We start from the raw sequence: 15,462 nt of genomic DNA, 5'->3' as shown, positions 1-15,462 counted from the left end.
TCAGGCTGGCTAAACCCAGGGAAGGGCTCCCCAGAATGGGTTGGCCCCTAGAGTGGAGCACAAGCCTTCAAACCGTAGCGACCTGGAGCAGGGTCTCACTGTGAGCATGGTCTCACTGTGTTGTGTTTGCAACAGTCTAAGTACCTTGGAGATCTTTTCTTGTTCTGAACATGGGTCAACAGGTGGTAAGAGAGAGGCTGCAACAATGGGGAGAGTTCCCATTCCTTTGAGCAGGAAAGGGTTCCATGGAATGGATTGGCCCATAGAGTGTATAATCGTACAAATTGTTAGGATTTAAGCATTTGCAAACAGATCATGACTTCATAAGCAAGACGGAGGAAGTTCTCTTCTCTGCCCTGAAACTAAAGAAACTGTTTGTTTTATTTAAGGATCCATTCTGTGAAGAATTATTATTATTATTATTATTATCATTATTATTATTTAAAGATTTTATATACCGACAGCCGTTTGCACATCGTATCGGTTTACAGATAACTTAGAACAATAAATATAAATTAGGCATAGCCTTTACAAAGAACAGAAAACAAAAAGGAGTATAACCAGGAAACAGAGAACTTAGGTTAGTACATTCAACTGGGAGTAAACATAAGTTAGGAGAGGAGGGTACAACTATGTGCAAAAAAGGGGAAGGCTATGTACAAAAGGTGCAGAAAGGTGCATTCGCTAAAAAATGCCCAGTTTTATCGGGTGAACGCAGGACAGAATGTAGGGCCTAAAGGGGTACTGCTAAGGATTGAAGGAGTAGTCGTTAGGAGTAGTTTGTCTAAGAAAATTGTAAGGTTGTAAGGTTTCTGGGGTGTTTTTTATTAGTAGGTCACAGAAGGAGTAGGGTTAGCGTGGGTGGATAAAGAGGGGTAGGCTCGAAGGAAGATCCACGTTTTAAGTTTTTTTTTAAATTTGGGTGTGGAAGTTTCAGTGCGTAGGTCAGGGGGCATAGAGTTCCAAAGTGTGGGGCCAGCAAGCGTGAAGGCTTTGTTTGTTGTAGAGATGAGTCTAGTGGATTTTATAGAGGGGGTGCAGAGGGTTCCTTGGAGGGAGGAGCGTGTTGGTCTTGTGGAGGTTCGAGGAAGGAGGGGGGGGATTTATCTAGTGGTAATGCTCATTGGCAATGCTTTTGTGAATGAGGGTCAGAGTTTTGTAGAGGATGCGTGATTGCATTGGTAGCCAGTGAAGTTCAATCAGGGTGGGAGTAATGTGGTCCTTTTTATTGGAGTTTGTGAGGATGCGTGCAGTGGCTTTTTGGAGGAGTTGCAATGGTTTGATGTGGGTAGCAGGGAGGCCAAGGAGAAGGGCGTTGCAGTAATCTAATTTGGAAAAAATAATGGACTGGAGTACTGTACGGAAGTCAGAAAAGTATAGAAGAGGTTTGAGTTTTTTAAGGGTTTGCAATTTGAAATAGCAGTTGCTGAGGATAGATTTGATGTAGGGTTTGAAGGTGAGTTGGTTGTCTAGTATGACACCTAGGTTTCGTGTGTGGGTAGGGAAAGTGGATGCGGAAATGGCAGGAGGAATAGGGATTGATGAGTGTTTACAGGAGATGAAAAGGAGTTCAGTTTTTTGGGGGTTGAGGGCCAAGTGCATATTAGTGAGGAGCTGATTATGTATTTATTTATTTATTTATTTAGAGATTCTTATATACCGTGGTACGTATAGATATACATCACCTCGGTTTACAGTAAACATTAATTTTAGCAACAGGCTTTACATTAAACAGTTTATGCAATAAGTAAACAGTAACGTAAATATAAGTTAGTAACAACTTTACATATAACAGTTTATAGTGTAAGTAAACAATTCACATTAATGGAGGCAAGGCAAGTTTCCCAGTTTTGGAGAGCGGTGAGAGAGGAATTTGTGAAAGGGATGAGGATTTGCACATCATCTGCGTAGATGAAGTGCATGAAACCAAGCTTAGAAAGAAGGGTGGTGAGAGGAAGCATGTAAATGTTAAACAGGGTAGAAGAGAGGGAAGAGCCTTGGGGGACACCACAATCAAGGTTTACAGGGTTGGATTCTTTATTATCAGTGGTGACTGTGTAACATCAGTTTTGGAGGTATGATTTTATCCAGGATAGAGCAGTTCCAGAGATCCCTATACTGGAGAGAATGTTGAAGAGGATGTTGTGGTTGACGGTGTCGAAGGCGGCGGAGATATCAAGCATAGCGATGAGATAGGAGTTTCCAGCGTCCATTCCTTTAATTAGTGAGTCTGTTAGGGAGAGGAGTAGGGTTTCCGTGCTGAGGTGTTTCCGAAAACCATATTGTGTGGGTGGGAGGATATTGTTTTGTTCTAGATAGTGAGATAGGCGAGAGTTTACCAGTTTCTCCAGGACTTTGGAAAGGAAAGGGGGATTAGAGATGGGTCTGAGATTAGATAGGTTGGAGGGGTCAAGGGAGGGTTTTTTCAGGATAGGCTTGACAACAGCCTGTTTCAGAGAGTTTGGGACTGTGCCTTGTTCTAAAGAGCAGTTCACGATTTTGGAAAGTGGTGTGGCTATGGTTTTGGGAATAGAGAGTAAGAGTTTAGTGGGAATGGTTTCAAGGGGATGGGAGGATGGTCTCATCTTTTTTAAGATATTTTCGATTTCGAGGGAAGAGGAGAGTTCGAAGGATGACAGAGAGGCGGATATGTTGAAGATGGGAAGTGTTATATTGTTGGTGTTAGGCGAGAATTTCGCAGTGATGGAGGACACTTTTTTCTTAAAGAAATGAGCTATTTCGTTGCACCGTTTTTGTGATGAGGGTTCGTGAGGAGGTGTCGAATTAGATCTGGTGAAATTGGAAATTAAGGTAAATAGGGCCTTGGCGTTGTATTGTAAGTGGTGAATTTTCTTGGTGTAGTATTCTTTTTTTGTTTTTTGAATAGCTTTCCTGTATTCATGCATAAGTTGGTAGTAGATGGTTTTGGTGGCGGGAGAGGGGTGCTTTCGCCATTGTCTTTCGGCTGATCTGAGGTGGATTTTTTGGTTCTTGAGTTCAGGGGAGAACCAAGGTTTTTTGTTTGTATGGGTTGGAGTAACAGTTTTTTGTGAGATGGGGCACAGTTGGTTTGCAATGTTGAGGGTGGTATCTGACCAGGAGGAGACAGCGTTGTCAGCTGAATCTAGGTCGAGACGGTTGGGGATGTCGGAGCAAGCTGCAGTGAGCGCGTCTAAAGAGCAGGTCTTACGGAACTGGAAGGATTTGGGTTGAGAGAAGGTGGAGGGGGATGGCAGGTGTAGTTCAAAAGTAGCTTTAATGACGGAGTGGTCGGACCAAGGGACGGGGAGGCAGGATGGGGAGTGGATGGTGTTGATGGCGGAGTTAGTGAAGATCAGGTCGAGGGTATGTCCGGCCTTGTGGGTCGGAGTGTGTATGATTTGTGTGAGTCCCATTGCATCTAAGGAGGAGATGAACGCTTCGCATGATGGAGATTGTGGTATTGAGTCAACATGAAGGTTGAAATCGCCAAGGAGAATTGTAGGGGTGTCGGGAGAGAGAGAGTCAGCGAGGAATTCAATGAGGGGAGAGGTGTCTTTTTCTAGTAGTCTCGGAGGGGTGTAAATCAGACAGATTTGTAGAGTGTTTGATTTGAAGAGGCCTACTTCATATTGGTTGGAGATATTGCATGTTTGAGGAGTGAGTTTCAGTTCCTTTTTGGCAATGAGGAGTAGTCCTCCTCCTCCTCTTTTCTTTTTGCGAGGAATAGAGAAAATATCATAGGTCTCAGCGGGAAGCTGATTGATAAGGGGAGTATCAGAGGGTTTAAACCATGTTTCTGTTATGGCACATATTTTTGGTTTGGAGTCAGTAAGCAGATCGTGGAGTAGGTGAGTTTTTTTTTGCAGGGACTGGGCGTTGAAAAGAAGTAGGGAGATAAGGGACCGGCTGAGGAATTGATTGGAGGGGGATATAGGAATAGGGGTAAGTCGCCTATGTAATGGAGTGGGAGGGTTGGAGAGGGAGAAGGAAAGTTTTGAGGGGTATTTTCTCTGATTGGAGGAGGGGCAGTTACATGAGTAGGGTGGCATAGTTGAAGGTAGAGCAGGCAGCAAAACACAGTGGGACAAACATTATTAGTTTGAATTGCCAGAGACTGAGATTATTATGGGACAAACATTATTAGTTTGAATTGCCAGAGACTGAGATTTCCCTTTGCAACGAGGGTTCAGCCATTAGGACTGGACATAAGGCATGGACGAACAGGCACAACAGTAGAGGACAGAGGTCAAGCCCACGTAGGGACATAAGGCTTGGAAGGACAGGCACAGCAGTCAAGGACAGAGGTCAATCCCATGTAGGGACATAAGGCCTTGACGGACAGGCACAGCAATACAGGACAGAGTCAATCCCACATAGGGACAAAAGGTCTGGACGGACAGGCACAGCAATTTTTATTTATTTATTTATTTATATTCCTCTTTTCAAGCTTTTCCAGCACTTCATAGTGGATTACACTCAGGTACTGTAGGTATTTCCCTATCCCCAGATGGCTTACAATCTAAGTCAAACCCTTGTAGGGACTTAAGGCCTGGACGGACAGGCACAGCAATCGAGGACAGAGTCAATCCCACATAGGGACACAAGGTCTGGACGGACAGGCACAGCAATACAGGACAGAGTCAATCCCACCTAGGGACATAAGGCCTGGATGGACAGGCACAGCAGTTGAGGACAGAGTCAATCCCACGTAGGGACATAAGGCCTGGACAAACAGGCAAAGCAATCAAGGTCAAACACTTGTTGGAACATAAGGCCTGGACGAACAGGCAAAGCAATCGAGGTCAAACACTTGCAGGAACATAAGGTCTGGATGAACAGGCAAAGCAGTCGAGGACAGAGATCAATCCCACATAGGTTCATAAGGCCTGGATTGACAGGCACAGCAATCGAGATCAAACATTTGTAGGAACATAAGGCCTGGACAAACAAGCAAACCAGTCGAGGACAGAGGTCAAGCCCACGTATGGATATAAGGCCTGGACTGACAGGCACAGCAGTCGAGGACAGAGGTCTATCTCACTTAGGGACATAAGGCCTGGACAAACAGGCACAGCAATAGAGGATTTCCTTTGTGCAGGTATGTTGTGGTTTGACCTGTCACTTCTTCCTCAACTGGGTGGGGTCACTGCCAGAAGAAAATGGCATCTTTTTCATTTCTGAAAGATAATTCAACAGAGGATGCTTTTAGAGCAATGGAGACTGCCATTTATGAAGCAAGAACTGAGCTGGAGTTTATTTTTGAATACCCAGAAGCTATGAACTGTACTTAAATATAAACTTCAGTTGATGACAAAGGAACATGAAGAGCTCTCAGAAATAAGAAAACCGCTAATCAAGTCAATATCAACCTATGTTGACTTTGTGGTTTACACAGTGCCTCTGTAAACAATGGGAACACAGAGGATGAACTAGAATGCAACTACCACCAGTTTTCAATAGTACTTGAATCATTAATGTTGGCACGGTCATGAAAAATATTGAGCATATGAAATATGCAAAGTCCAAACATCTTAAGTCAGCTTTTTATGTTCTTACATTCCAAATGTGGACGGACAGGCACAGCGTTAGAGGTCGGGCGCTTGTCAGGATGTATGGCCTGGACAGTGGATGGACAGGCATAGCGTTTGAGGTCAGGCCCTTGTAGGGACATACGGCCTGGACAGTGGACGGTCAGGCACAGCGTTTCAGGTCAGGTACATGTGCTGCAGTGCTTATATTATCTGGAGCATAGGAGGCAGTTGGAGCTGCTGCAAGGCTTTCAATTGCTTTTATTCATCTTGCCATTCACAGGGAAAATTTGGAAACCCAAGCAAAGGTAGGTTTACTTTCAAAAAACACTAGCATTTCCATCAACTCTGGTGCCAGCCTTGAGCGGTGAGGGCTCATGATATCCCCTGTCATTGAAAAGACACATTCACTGGTTGGTGGACATGACAGATATCACTGAGCCATTTTGGCTAGGTGTGGCCAGACAGTGGACTTGTGTGCACAATATGCCAGCGGATCTGTCTGCATGTCCTCTGTTGGCTCTGAGAGATACAGTGACACTGACAGCTGTGCTGGTGTCTCCTTTGCTTGGGTGGGCTGAGAGTCACTCATGCCAGCTGCTTTCTCTCTCACCCATCGCACAACAGATGATTCTTTATGGGCAACATGCCTTTGGCATTCTGAAGTGGAGGAGGAGGTACTATCTGTCACTGACACAGTGCTGCTCCTGCTTGGGCTAGCAGCCAACTCTCTGAAGTGCCCACTGTTTCCACCTCTGCTTCACACCTAATCTGGCGCTCCTGTTCACGGACTTTTGCTAACCTTCACCAATAAGAGACAATCATACTGTAGGGTGAATTTCCCTTTCACACGGGGAACACAGACTGTGGCGAGCATGTATGTGTTCTGTTCTGTTAAAGGCCTTAATCTCTCTTTCACCTGCTGCTGAAAAACGTCCAGACAATGCAGCACCTCAATTGTCATTCCCTCTTCCTGTTTAAAGGCCTCCAAATGTTCATCCAGGAGATTAACTATAGGGATGATGTCAGCCAAGGTGGCACTTCTGGAACTCAGCTACTCCATGACATCCTTGAAAGGCTGCAGGATTTTTACCGGCAGACTCATGACTAACCAATCATGATGCCCTAGGGGATTCTGCACACCTATGTCCATTGTACCAGAAAGTTCATGAAGGGGTGTCTACAGCTCCACTAACCTCTCCAGCATCATAAAGGTGGAATTCCACCGGGTGGCAATGTCTTGAATGAGACACTTGTGAGGCATCTCTCCAAATCAGTCTGCTTTTGTTGGAGAATCTGCCCCGCCTTCACACTTCTGTGGAAGTGCGCTTCTATGTTACTGCACTTCTGTATTAACCTATGCAGGTATTCATTCCCTTTGTCATTGGAATCCAACCCCAGAGCTGACTTCACTACCAGGTGCAGAATGTGTGCAAAACATTGGATATTCTTAAAGCGCCCGTCATTTATTGACTTAACCAAGTTTGCACCATTGTCTGTGACAAAGAACCCTGCCTGAGGATTCCTGTCTCACTGGTGTAGTTGCCAGCCCTCCAGCATCTGTCTGATGCATGCTAGAATATTGGCTGTGGTATGGGCCTGGTCCATCAGGTAGGTGTGCGGTAAAGCCCACCTCCACCCTGATACTTGTTCAGTAATAGAGCTGCTGGCTGCCCCTGCCTCAGCCAGGTCCCACCAGTGTGCTGTCAGAGAGAGGTAAGAGTGTGCAGCATTCATGGTGGTCCAGATATCGCAGGTGAAATGCACTCTCCCCTCTGCCTTAGCTAGCAGCGCTTGCATGCGACTGTGACACTGCTTGTACAGGCTGGGGATGACCTTTCTGCTAAATGTGGTTCTGGAGGGGACTTTGTAATTTGGAACTACGACCTTCAGAAAATGCTTGAAACCCACATTCTCCACTAACTGCAAGGGCTGGTCATCAACGGCAATCATTTCCCCAATGCTCCTGGTTACAACTTTTGTGGTTGCCTGCCTCCTACCCCGAGATAGCATTACCGCACTCCACCCCATTTCCTCCATGGTGGGTTGTCGCTTTTTCCACATGTCAGGAGGTTGCTGGCCTGTCACCTGACTGCTAGAAGCGGATGAGGATGTGGGCTGACACTGCTGCTTTTGAACCACTTTACACTGCTTGGAAGGGGTCCCCTTACTGGTACTGCCACCATCCCCAGATGGCAGTAATCTTGTTGGGTGTTGCCTCTTCATATGATGTGTCATGCCAAAATTAGATAGATGTCTCATTTGCTTGCCTCTGCTAATATCCCTGGCACAGTAAATACACCAAGCAAAACGTGGGTCATCCGTCACTTTAAGGTGGCTCCAGATCGCAGATGTATTTCGTGATCCTCCTTTCTCTAAAGCCTTGGGGTTGGATGTTGGCACTGGAGCTGAGGTAGTGGGTGTACTCTGAGAAACAATGTAATACACACTGAGGGTAAACTATACAATAGGTTCTCTCTACCTATACAATCACATCCACATAAGAGAACACACAAACTTTCTCACACCTTAATCCATGCAAGTATATTTTCTTTATTTATGAGACCATATAATAAAACAGCCCTATCTAGACAATAAATACTATCTAGCTCATACATCCCATGACAGCCAAACCATTCAATCCCACACACTAAAATAACACACAATATATTGCACAATACCTGTATATATCTAAGTACAATTTGGATACTACTGGAGCTACAATATCCTTAATCCCCCTATAGCAAATAAATATATGTAGAAGCAGCACTCTCTAATGCGTTTAAATCTCCTCAAAACATGGTCCCACACTGAATTTTTCCAATATCCGGTATCCACATATAGAATCGGCACCGTCCAATGGACTCATCCGACAAGGAATCCTTGTTTCACCCGGACACACCAGGCTTCATCAGGGAAAAATCTCGCCAATGCTATATTCGCCACCAATTCTACATAAAGAAAAAACAACAATGAAAAAATCCTAAAGAATACACATATCCACTCCCTAACACATTATAATTCAAAATATACCTTACATTGCAGCCCTGTTTTCACACTGCTGGATCATTTAAACGCCGGTCTCAAACGTAACATCATGACTTCAAAAATGTAAATATAGTAAAGATTGCTTCAAATCCAATGTTTCATATCATTATTCCCGGTCGCAGAAACTGCAACCAAAAAAGACAATACTTAATAAAATTCACCAAAAAGCACCCTTACCTGAACAAACGCCCGACTGGCTCTATATTCACATCAAAACTGGAACTGACGAAATCAAACTGCAAATGATGACTTAAACACGTTGACGCTCCCCACTCTTATATAACCAGAAAATGAGCACTTAAACAATTAATAGTTGCCAAATCACCCCATAGACTCAGAACTAATAAATTTATCCACCAATTAGAAATACTCAACATCAATCTGTCCCTAAAAATGAGACTACCCAAATCACAACCCGCTAAAGGCTCTAATTGCACTATCTCTGCTCACTGTTTATAAAAATCCATATAAACGTAAGTTCCCAACTTCAATCACAAAATGCCATCCATTCTATCGGCTAAATTTATAAACCCAAACAATATAACATGAAAAAATTATGAATTCAAAAAGAGACCTGTTATATGGATGTCAATAATCTGAGTGTACCTTCATACGATGCTGTAAAAAAATACGGCTATCGTGACTGTGAAGCCTATGTGTAGGCTTTAAAAATCATTAGGTACCCCAGTGTTGGAATGCAAACTTTTGTAGTGCTCACTGTCCACTGTGCAATTGTTGCTGAAATGATCACGTGGATACTGTTGCAATATTCACTTATCTCAAAATTGTAGTCGGTCTTGCCTCAGCCGACATCCTGATGTTTCGGAGGCTGGCTCCTTCTTCAAGGGCTGGATATGCGCAAGAGAGACTGGTATTCCAGTGAAACATTAGATGTTGTGACAGTGAATTTGATTACTGTGCCAGCAATGTTCAACTTGTTAGGTTTGTTTAGCGGTCTGTGAAGCTCCGTGAAAAACAAGCGGCTGCTCCCACGACTCTGTGCTGGCGCCATTAAGGAAGCAAAAATTTATTATTGAATCCAAATAAACTAGTTAACAGATCTCACGTTAGCCAGCTAAATCTGTCTGAACATTTTCTTCTGTTGTGAGAATTTTGTAATTGCCCACACTGGTGTAAAAAGTACTTTTTACCTGCAGATTTTACACCAGTTTTCAAAGGAAAAGTGCACATCTACTTTCTCTTTGAACATTATCCCTCCAAAACTACCTGCATGCATTTACAACTACTAACGTTATATTTATTTAGATTTTTATAGTCTGCTTTTCGCACTTAAAGCAGATTGCATTCAGATACTGTAGGTATTTCCCTATCTCCAGAGGGCTTACAATCTAAGGCCTAGATTTATCAATTTGCTGTAAATATCACATGGATTGAAAAAGGTATGTGTTTTATGGTAATTGCCTATGTATCACAATCTGTGCTATGTGTAGATGTTACTGCAAAGTGTGTTAACATTTTGCACTTTGCAGTAATGCCTACATAATGGTATGCATTTTCCTACATGCTCCTTTCACCACAGGAGAGGAGGGGGGGGGGGAGAGAGAGAGGCTTATCGACAAGGCTCTGCTAGCAGCTAGCTATTTATATCTCTATAGGAGGCCCACCTAGAAACTCAAGGTGAGGTTTAGGTAATAGTTTAGGGGTTAGGGGCTACTTTTACATGCAGAATGAGACGTACGAACAGAACAGTATACTCCTGTGAAGATTTGATGTCCTTCAGAGTGTTGTGTGAGTTTCCTCACTCTGAAGGACATCAAATCTTCACAATTCTGTTCTGTTCGTATGTCTCACTCTGCATGTAAAATTGGACCCTAACCCCCTACACTATAACTTATCCTCAACTTGAGTTACTAGGTGGGCCTCCTATAGTAGCATAAATAGGTGCTCCCCCCCTCCCCCCGAGGCTCGCTCTCTCCCTTCCTCCCCCCCTCTCTCCTTCATCTCAGGCCCTTCCCCATACTAAACATGCCCAAAACGGAATTTGTGAAAAATCACAAATCTCATTATGGGCATAACACATGACATTGCATAGATTAATGTAATTGAAAAAGGTGTAGTTATTTTCAGCATTGAAACTGTGTGCTATGCTTCGTGAAGTCAGCCTGCTTTTTCTGAAAATCCCACCCCTTTTAAAATGTTTCATCACACCATGCGTTATGATGTTTATAGCATACAAAAACACCATAATACTATTTAATAAATGACCCTGTAAGTTTGTACGTGAGGGAATGGAGGGTAAAGTGACTTACCCACAGTCACAAGGAGCAACTTGAACCCTGGTCTATTGGTTTATAGCCTGCTGCTCTAACCACTAGGCTACTCCTCCACTCCAATATATATGTATACAGGTGAGTTTTCAAAGGAGTTACACATGTAAATGTAACATACTATTGTACCAATTTTCAAAAGCCATTTAAGTAATGCAGGTAAATCCAATGGACATGTAGTGTAGCAATTTTCAAAATCCCACTTACACATAACCCAGTTTTACACATGTAAATGCTTTTGAAAATCAGGCCCAAAGCATTTCTGGGAAAAATTATGTTCATAGTTTTGAAAATGCAACGTATGTGAGTTATCCCCTTCCCTACCCACAAGAGCACCTGTTCAAGCTGCAGGTTAAAGTCCGCACATAGAGGTCCTATGCGCTTACTTTTACCCATATATCAGGCAGTCAATTTTGAAAAAACCCATTTTATTTGCTGAACTGTTTTATTGGCAAACAAAAAAATAACAAAAGAAGAGACTGCAAGAAAGACGTATGATTATATTGGGGAACCATTACACTAGCAATACACTACAAAAGTAATGGCATTCCATATATGATGATCTTGCAATTATTTTTGTATTTACCTTTGAAATTGTATTGGTGTCACTCAATTCCAGAAAAACATTTCTCTAAGGGCCTTATTTTCTAAACGGATTGCACGCGATAAGGGACGTTTCACACGTGAAACGTCCCTTATCGCGTGCGATACCGAAATGGGGGCGGAGTCGGCCCCGGAAGAGAGGAGTTGGGGCATCACCAGGGCCGACTCCGCGAAGACGCCGCAGACAACGAAAAGGTAAGGCCCTTTTCACGTCCAAGTTCGTGCCCAATAGCTACACCTTCTATGGTGGCGCTATTGGGTGCGAAAACCGGCATCGATCGCACCCCCCCATTTCGGCCCCCCGCCGCTCATTTCCTAAAGTATCGCAGGCGTGCGATACTTTAGAAAATGAGGCCCTAAGTGTGGGAGGATATTGTCAATATTTTGAGATTGTTTTCTACCTTCTCTGGTTTGTTCTTCGTAGTATTACTACTCCTCATTTAGTATGATCTTTCCAATCTCAGTATTAATATACATATGTATTATATTTTTACCCAACTAGCCATCTTCAATTTTCATAGCCCTGCATGTCTTATTTTCTAATCTTCTTGACTTGTCTAAAAAGATCATTTTAAATTAAATGTTGAAACTATTGTTAAAACATTTCTACATTTTCATTAATTTATAAATTCATCAAGTGCTTCATGGCTTTTTTAAAATGAAGAATATTATACCTTAATTATTGTTTCTGATGTTCTTTAAGCCAAATCATTTTGCCTTCTATATTTTGCATGTAAAACTATAAAGAGAAAAAATAAAATTTATATAAAGTGGTAATTTTATCATTACAAAACAGCATGCTCAATTAATTCTTGTTTATTTTCTTATACAGGACGTGAGAACATATGATACCCAAAAATGCTGCTATACTTGTACGTATATTTGATTTGTTTTATAATTGTATAACAGTTTTACAGCAAGGCAAAGCAGAAAGCGATGGGACTCAAGCTACTGCTGATCTTCATTCCAGCTAATTATTTATTTGTGTTTGCACAAAGTGCTATTATGTAAAGCAGAGCTGCCAAATTATATGATTCTGGGAGGGAGATTTCAGGCCAGTCTTGGATTTCTGACAACCCCCACCCTGATGCATTATGGGACCTTTAGCACTGAATTCAGGGACTAGATCTGGAGACTGGAAATACCACTCTGCTCCAGGATGTAAGTCTCTCTTCTGGAACTGGGTAACTTAGCAGCTCTGTATAAAATATCAATGCTCACTTTTCTATACCTCAACTATAGTTAAGTATGAATTTACTCTAGGGTTGTTAACTGGCTCCATATTTTCAGGACAAGCTGAACTAGTCCTGGTTTATCCCTATTTCATGCACAGTCTTTTGGTTCTATATTCCTCAGGAAAAGCAGGACTGCATGCATGTCATGGGGTAAAACCAGGTCTGGATTACCTTCTCATAAACCCTACCCCATACTTTAATAGTTTCCCATACTTTACGGGAGTCACCAGTGTTATAGCTCCAACTTCAGCATAAGTTCCAGCATTTTCAGCTCCAAGGAATACTTTTAGGGAGTAATTTTCAGCCAGTGAAAAGTCTGTGAGTTCTTTTTACCCACAGACTATACTAATTTTCAAAGCAAAAGTCTGTGTGCTTTGAAAATAATCCCTGGCTAAAGTACACATACACATTTACATTTGCTAATGTGAGTATTCTCCCCCAGTGGAATTTTAGTGTGTAAGTATGATCCTATCCAGACTCCACTCCTTGGAAAGCCTCTCTGATATACTGGGAAAAATATGCAAGCACATGTACGTACATAGTTTTCTCCACATATTGGGCGGGCAATTTTATTAGATGGCATTCCAAATTTATATATAACCTGCAGAAAACTGGAAAGGATCTTCAAGAAAGGGCTTCCAAATGTATATATAACCTTCAGAAAACTGGAAAGGATCTTCAAGAAACTTCCTCTCTATATCCCAGATGTAGAGAGGATAAACAATAAGAGAACAAAACATACAAATTTGATGAATCTCAAGTCTTCCCTTCAAGGAAGTAATTTCTTTTCTGCCATAAACCCAAAAATCACCCAGTAAATCATAATTGCAGTCCAAACTTCTCAGGTGGGTCCTGAACTAGAAAGTAAATTACCAGGTAAGTCAAATTTCACCTCTCTTATCATCCTGCTATACCAGTCCAAGTAAGCAGGAAGTACCCAAGCTGTATTACTGTGGTTGGGAAGAAGTTAGTGCTGCTCGAAGAATGCCAGCTTCAAAAGCCGCATAATTCTTGCCAAGTACATTCAGCCTTAACCGTAGATTCATCAAAATGCTATAATAATGCATGGATAATGCCCGCAGTAAGAAAAAAGGGTGTGTTTATGGTAATTTTAGAATTACCACACTGCACAGTAACATAGCAGTTTGCATAGGTAGTATATTGTAGGGATGTGAATCGTTTTAGGACGATTAAAATTATCGTCCGATAATTTTAATATCGTCTTAAACCGTTATGGAACACAATACAATAGAGATTCTAACGATTTATCGTTATAAATTGTTAGAATCGTGAGCCGGCACACTAAAACCCCCTAAAACCCACCCCCGACCCTTTAAATTAAATCCCCCACCCTCCCGAACCCCCCCCCCCCAATGACTTAAATAACCTGCGGGTCCAGCGGCGGTCCGGAACGGCAGCGGTCCGGAACGGGCTCCTGCTACTGAATCTTGTTGTCTTCAGCCGGCGCCATTTTCCAAAATGGCGCCGAAAAATGGCGGCGGCCATAGACGAATACGATTGGACGGCAGGAGGTCCTTCCGGACCCCCGCTGGACTTTTGGCAAGTCTTGTGGGGGTCAGGAGGCCCCCCCCAAGCTGGCCAAAAGTTCCTGGAGGTCCAGCGGGGGTCAGGGAGCGATTTCCCGCCGCGAATCGTTTTCGTACGGAAAATGGCGCCGGCAGGAGATCGACTGCAGGAGGTCGTTCAGCGAGGCGCCGGAACCCTCGCTGAATGACCTCCTGCAGTCGATCTCCTGCCGGCGCCATTTTCCGTACGAAAACGATTCGCGGCGGGAAATCGCTCCCTGACCCCCGCTGGACCTCCAGGAACTTTTGGCCAGCTTGTGGGGGGCCTCCTGACCCCCACGAAGACTTGCCAAAAGTCCAGCGGGGGTCCGGAAGGACCTCCTGCCGTCCAATCGTGTTCGTCTATGGCCGCCGCCATTTTTCGGCGCCATTTTGGAAAATGGCGCCGGCTGAAGACAACAAGATTCAGTAGCAGGAGCCCGTTCCGGACCGCTGCCGTTCCGGACCGCCGCTGGACCCGCAGGTTATTTAACTCATTTGGGGGGGGGTTCGGGAGGGTGGGGGATTTAATTTAAAGGGTCGGGGGTGGGTTTTAGGGGGTTTTAATGTGCCAGTTTTGCGATTTTACGTTTTTTCGATTTTTCACGATATTTTACCCCCCCAAACGGCAACAATACGATTCCCTCCCCCTCCCAGCCGAAATCGATCGTTAAGACGATCGAGGACACGATTCACATCCCTAGTATATTGTAGGGCATGGTAAGGTTTTTGCCCCCTGCAATACCTCTATTTTGCAGCTTACAATGCCTGGGGAGGAAAGAGAGAGAGAGCGTGAAAGAGAGAAAGCAAGACACTCTATAAGGCCTTTATAGTAGTCAAGTATTTATATCTCTATAGGAGGGTCAGCTAATAGCTCGGGGTGAGGTGTTGGTGGTGCTGTAGAGCCAAGATTTACCTGCAGAGTGAGACATACCCTGTTATAGAGTCCATCAAGCTTGGACGAGATAACATAGTAGAAATCTCATCTTTGTGAGACTTTCCGCACTCCAAATGACGTCAAATCTTCACTGAGGTGTACTGTGCTGTTTGTATGTCTCACTCTGCATGTAAAACTGTCCCCTAAACCCTAAGCCACCACCAACACCTCACAGCGAGCTAATAGGTGGTCCTCCTATAGTGATATAAATAGTTGAATACTGTAACATCCTGCCCAGAGGCTCTCTTTCTCTCTACTCTCCCCTCCCCTCTCTCC

The 15,462-nt window shown here is 43.5% G+C and overlaps 1 protein-coding gene across 1 annotated transcript in view; it reads left to right on the top strand.

Moving 5' to 3' along the window:
- The window catches only part of LOC115099552 (integumentary mucin B.1-like), an 80,984-nt gene that overhangs the window by 26,320 nt on the left and 39,202 nt on the right, over positions 1-15,462 (top strand). Inside the window, exon 6 of the mRNA XM_029617287.1 lies at positions 12,282-12,321. Coding sequence (XP_029473147.1) covers positions 12,282-12,321 — 40 coding nt within the window. The remainder of the gene's footprint in view (positions 1-12,281; positions 12,322-15,462) is intronic.

The sequence above is a fragment of the Rhinatrema bivittatum genome, chromosome 9, assembly GCF_901001135.1.
Source record: "Rhinatrema bivittatum chromosome 9, aRhiBiv1.1, whole genome shotgun sequence".
NCBI lineage: Eukaryota > Metazoa > Chordata > Amphibia > Gymnophiona > Rhinatrematidae > Rhinatrema > Rhinatrema bivittatum.
Note: the sequence above shows the minus strand (reverse complement) of the source record. Positions and strands in the feature narration are given on the sequence as shown.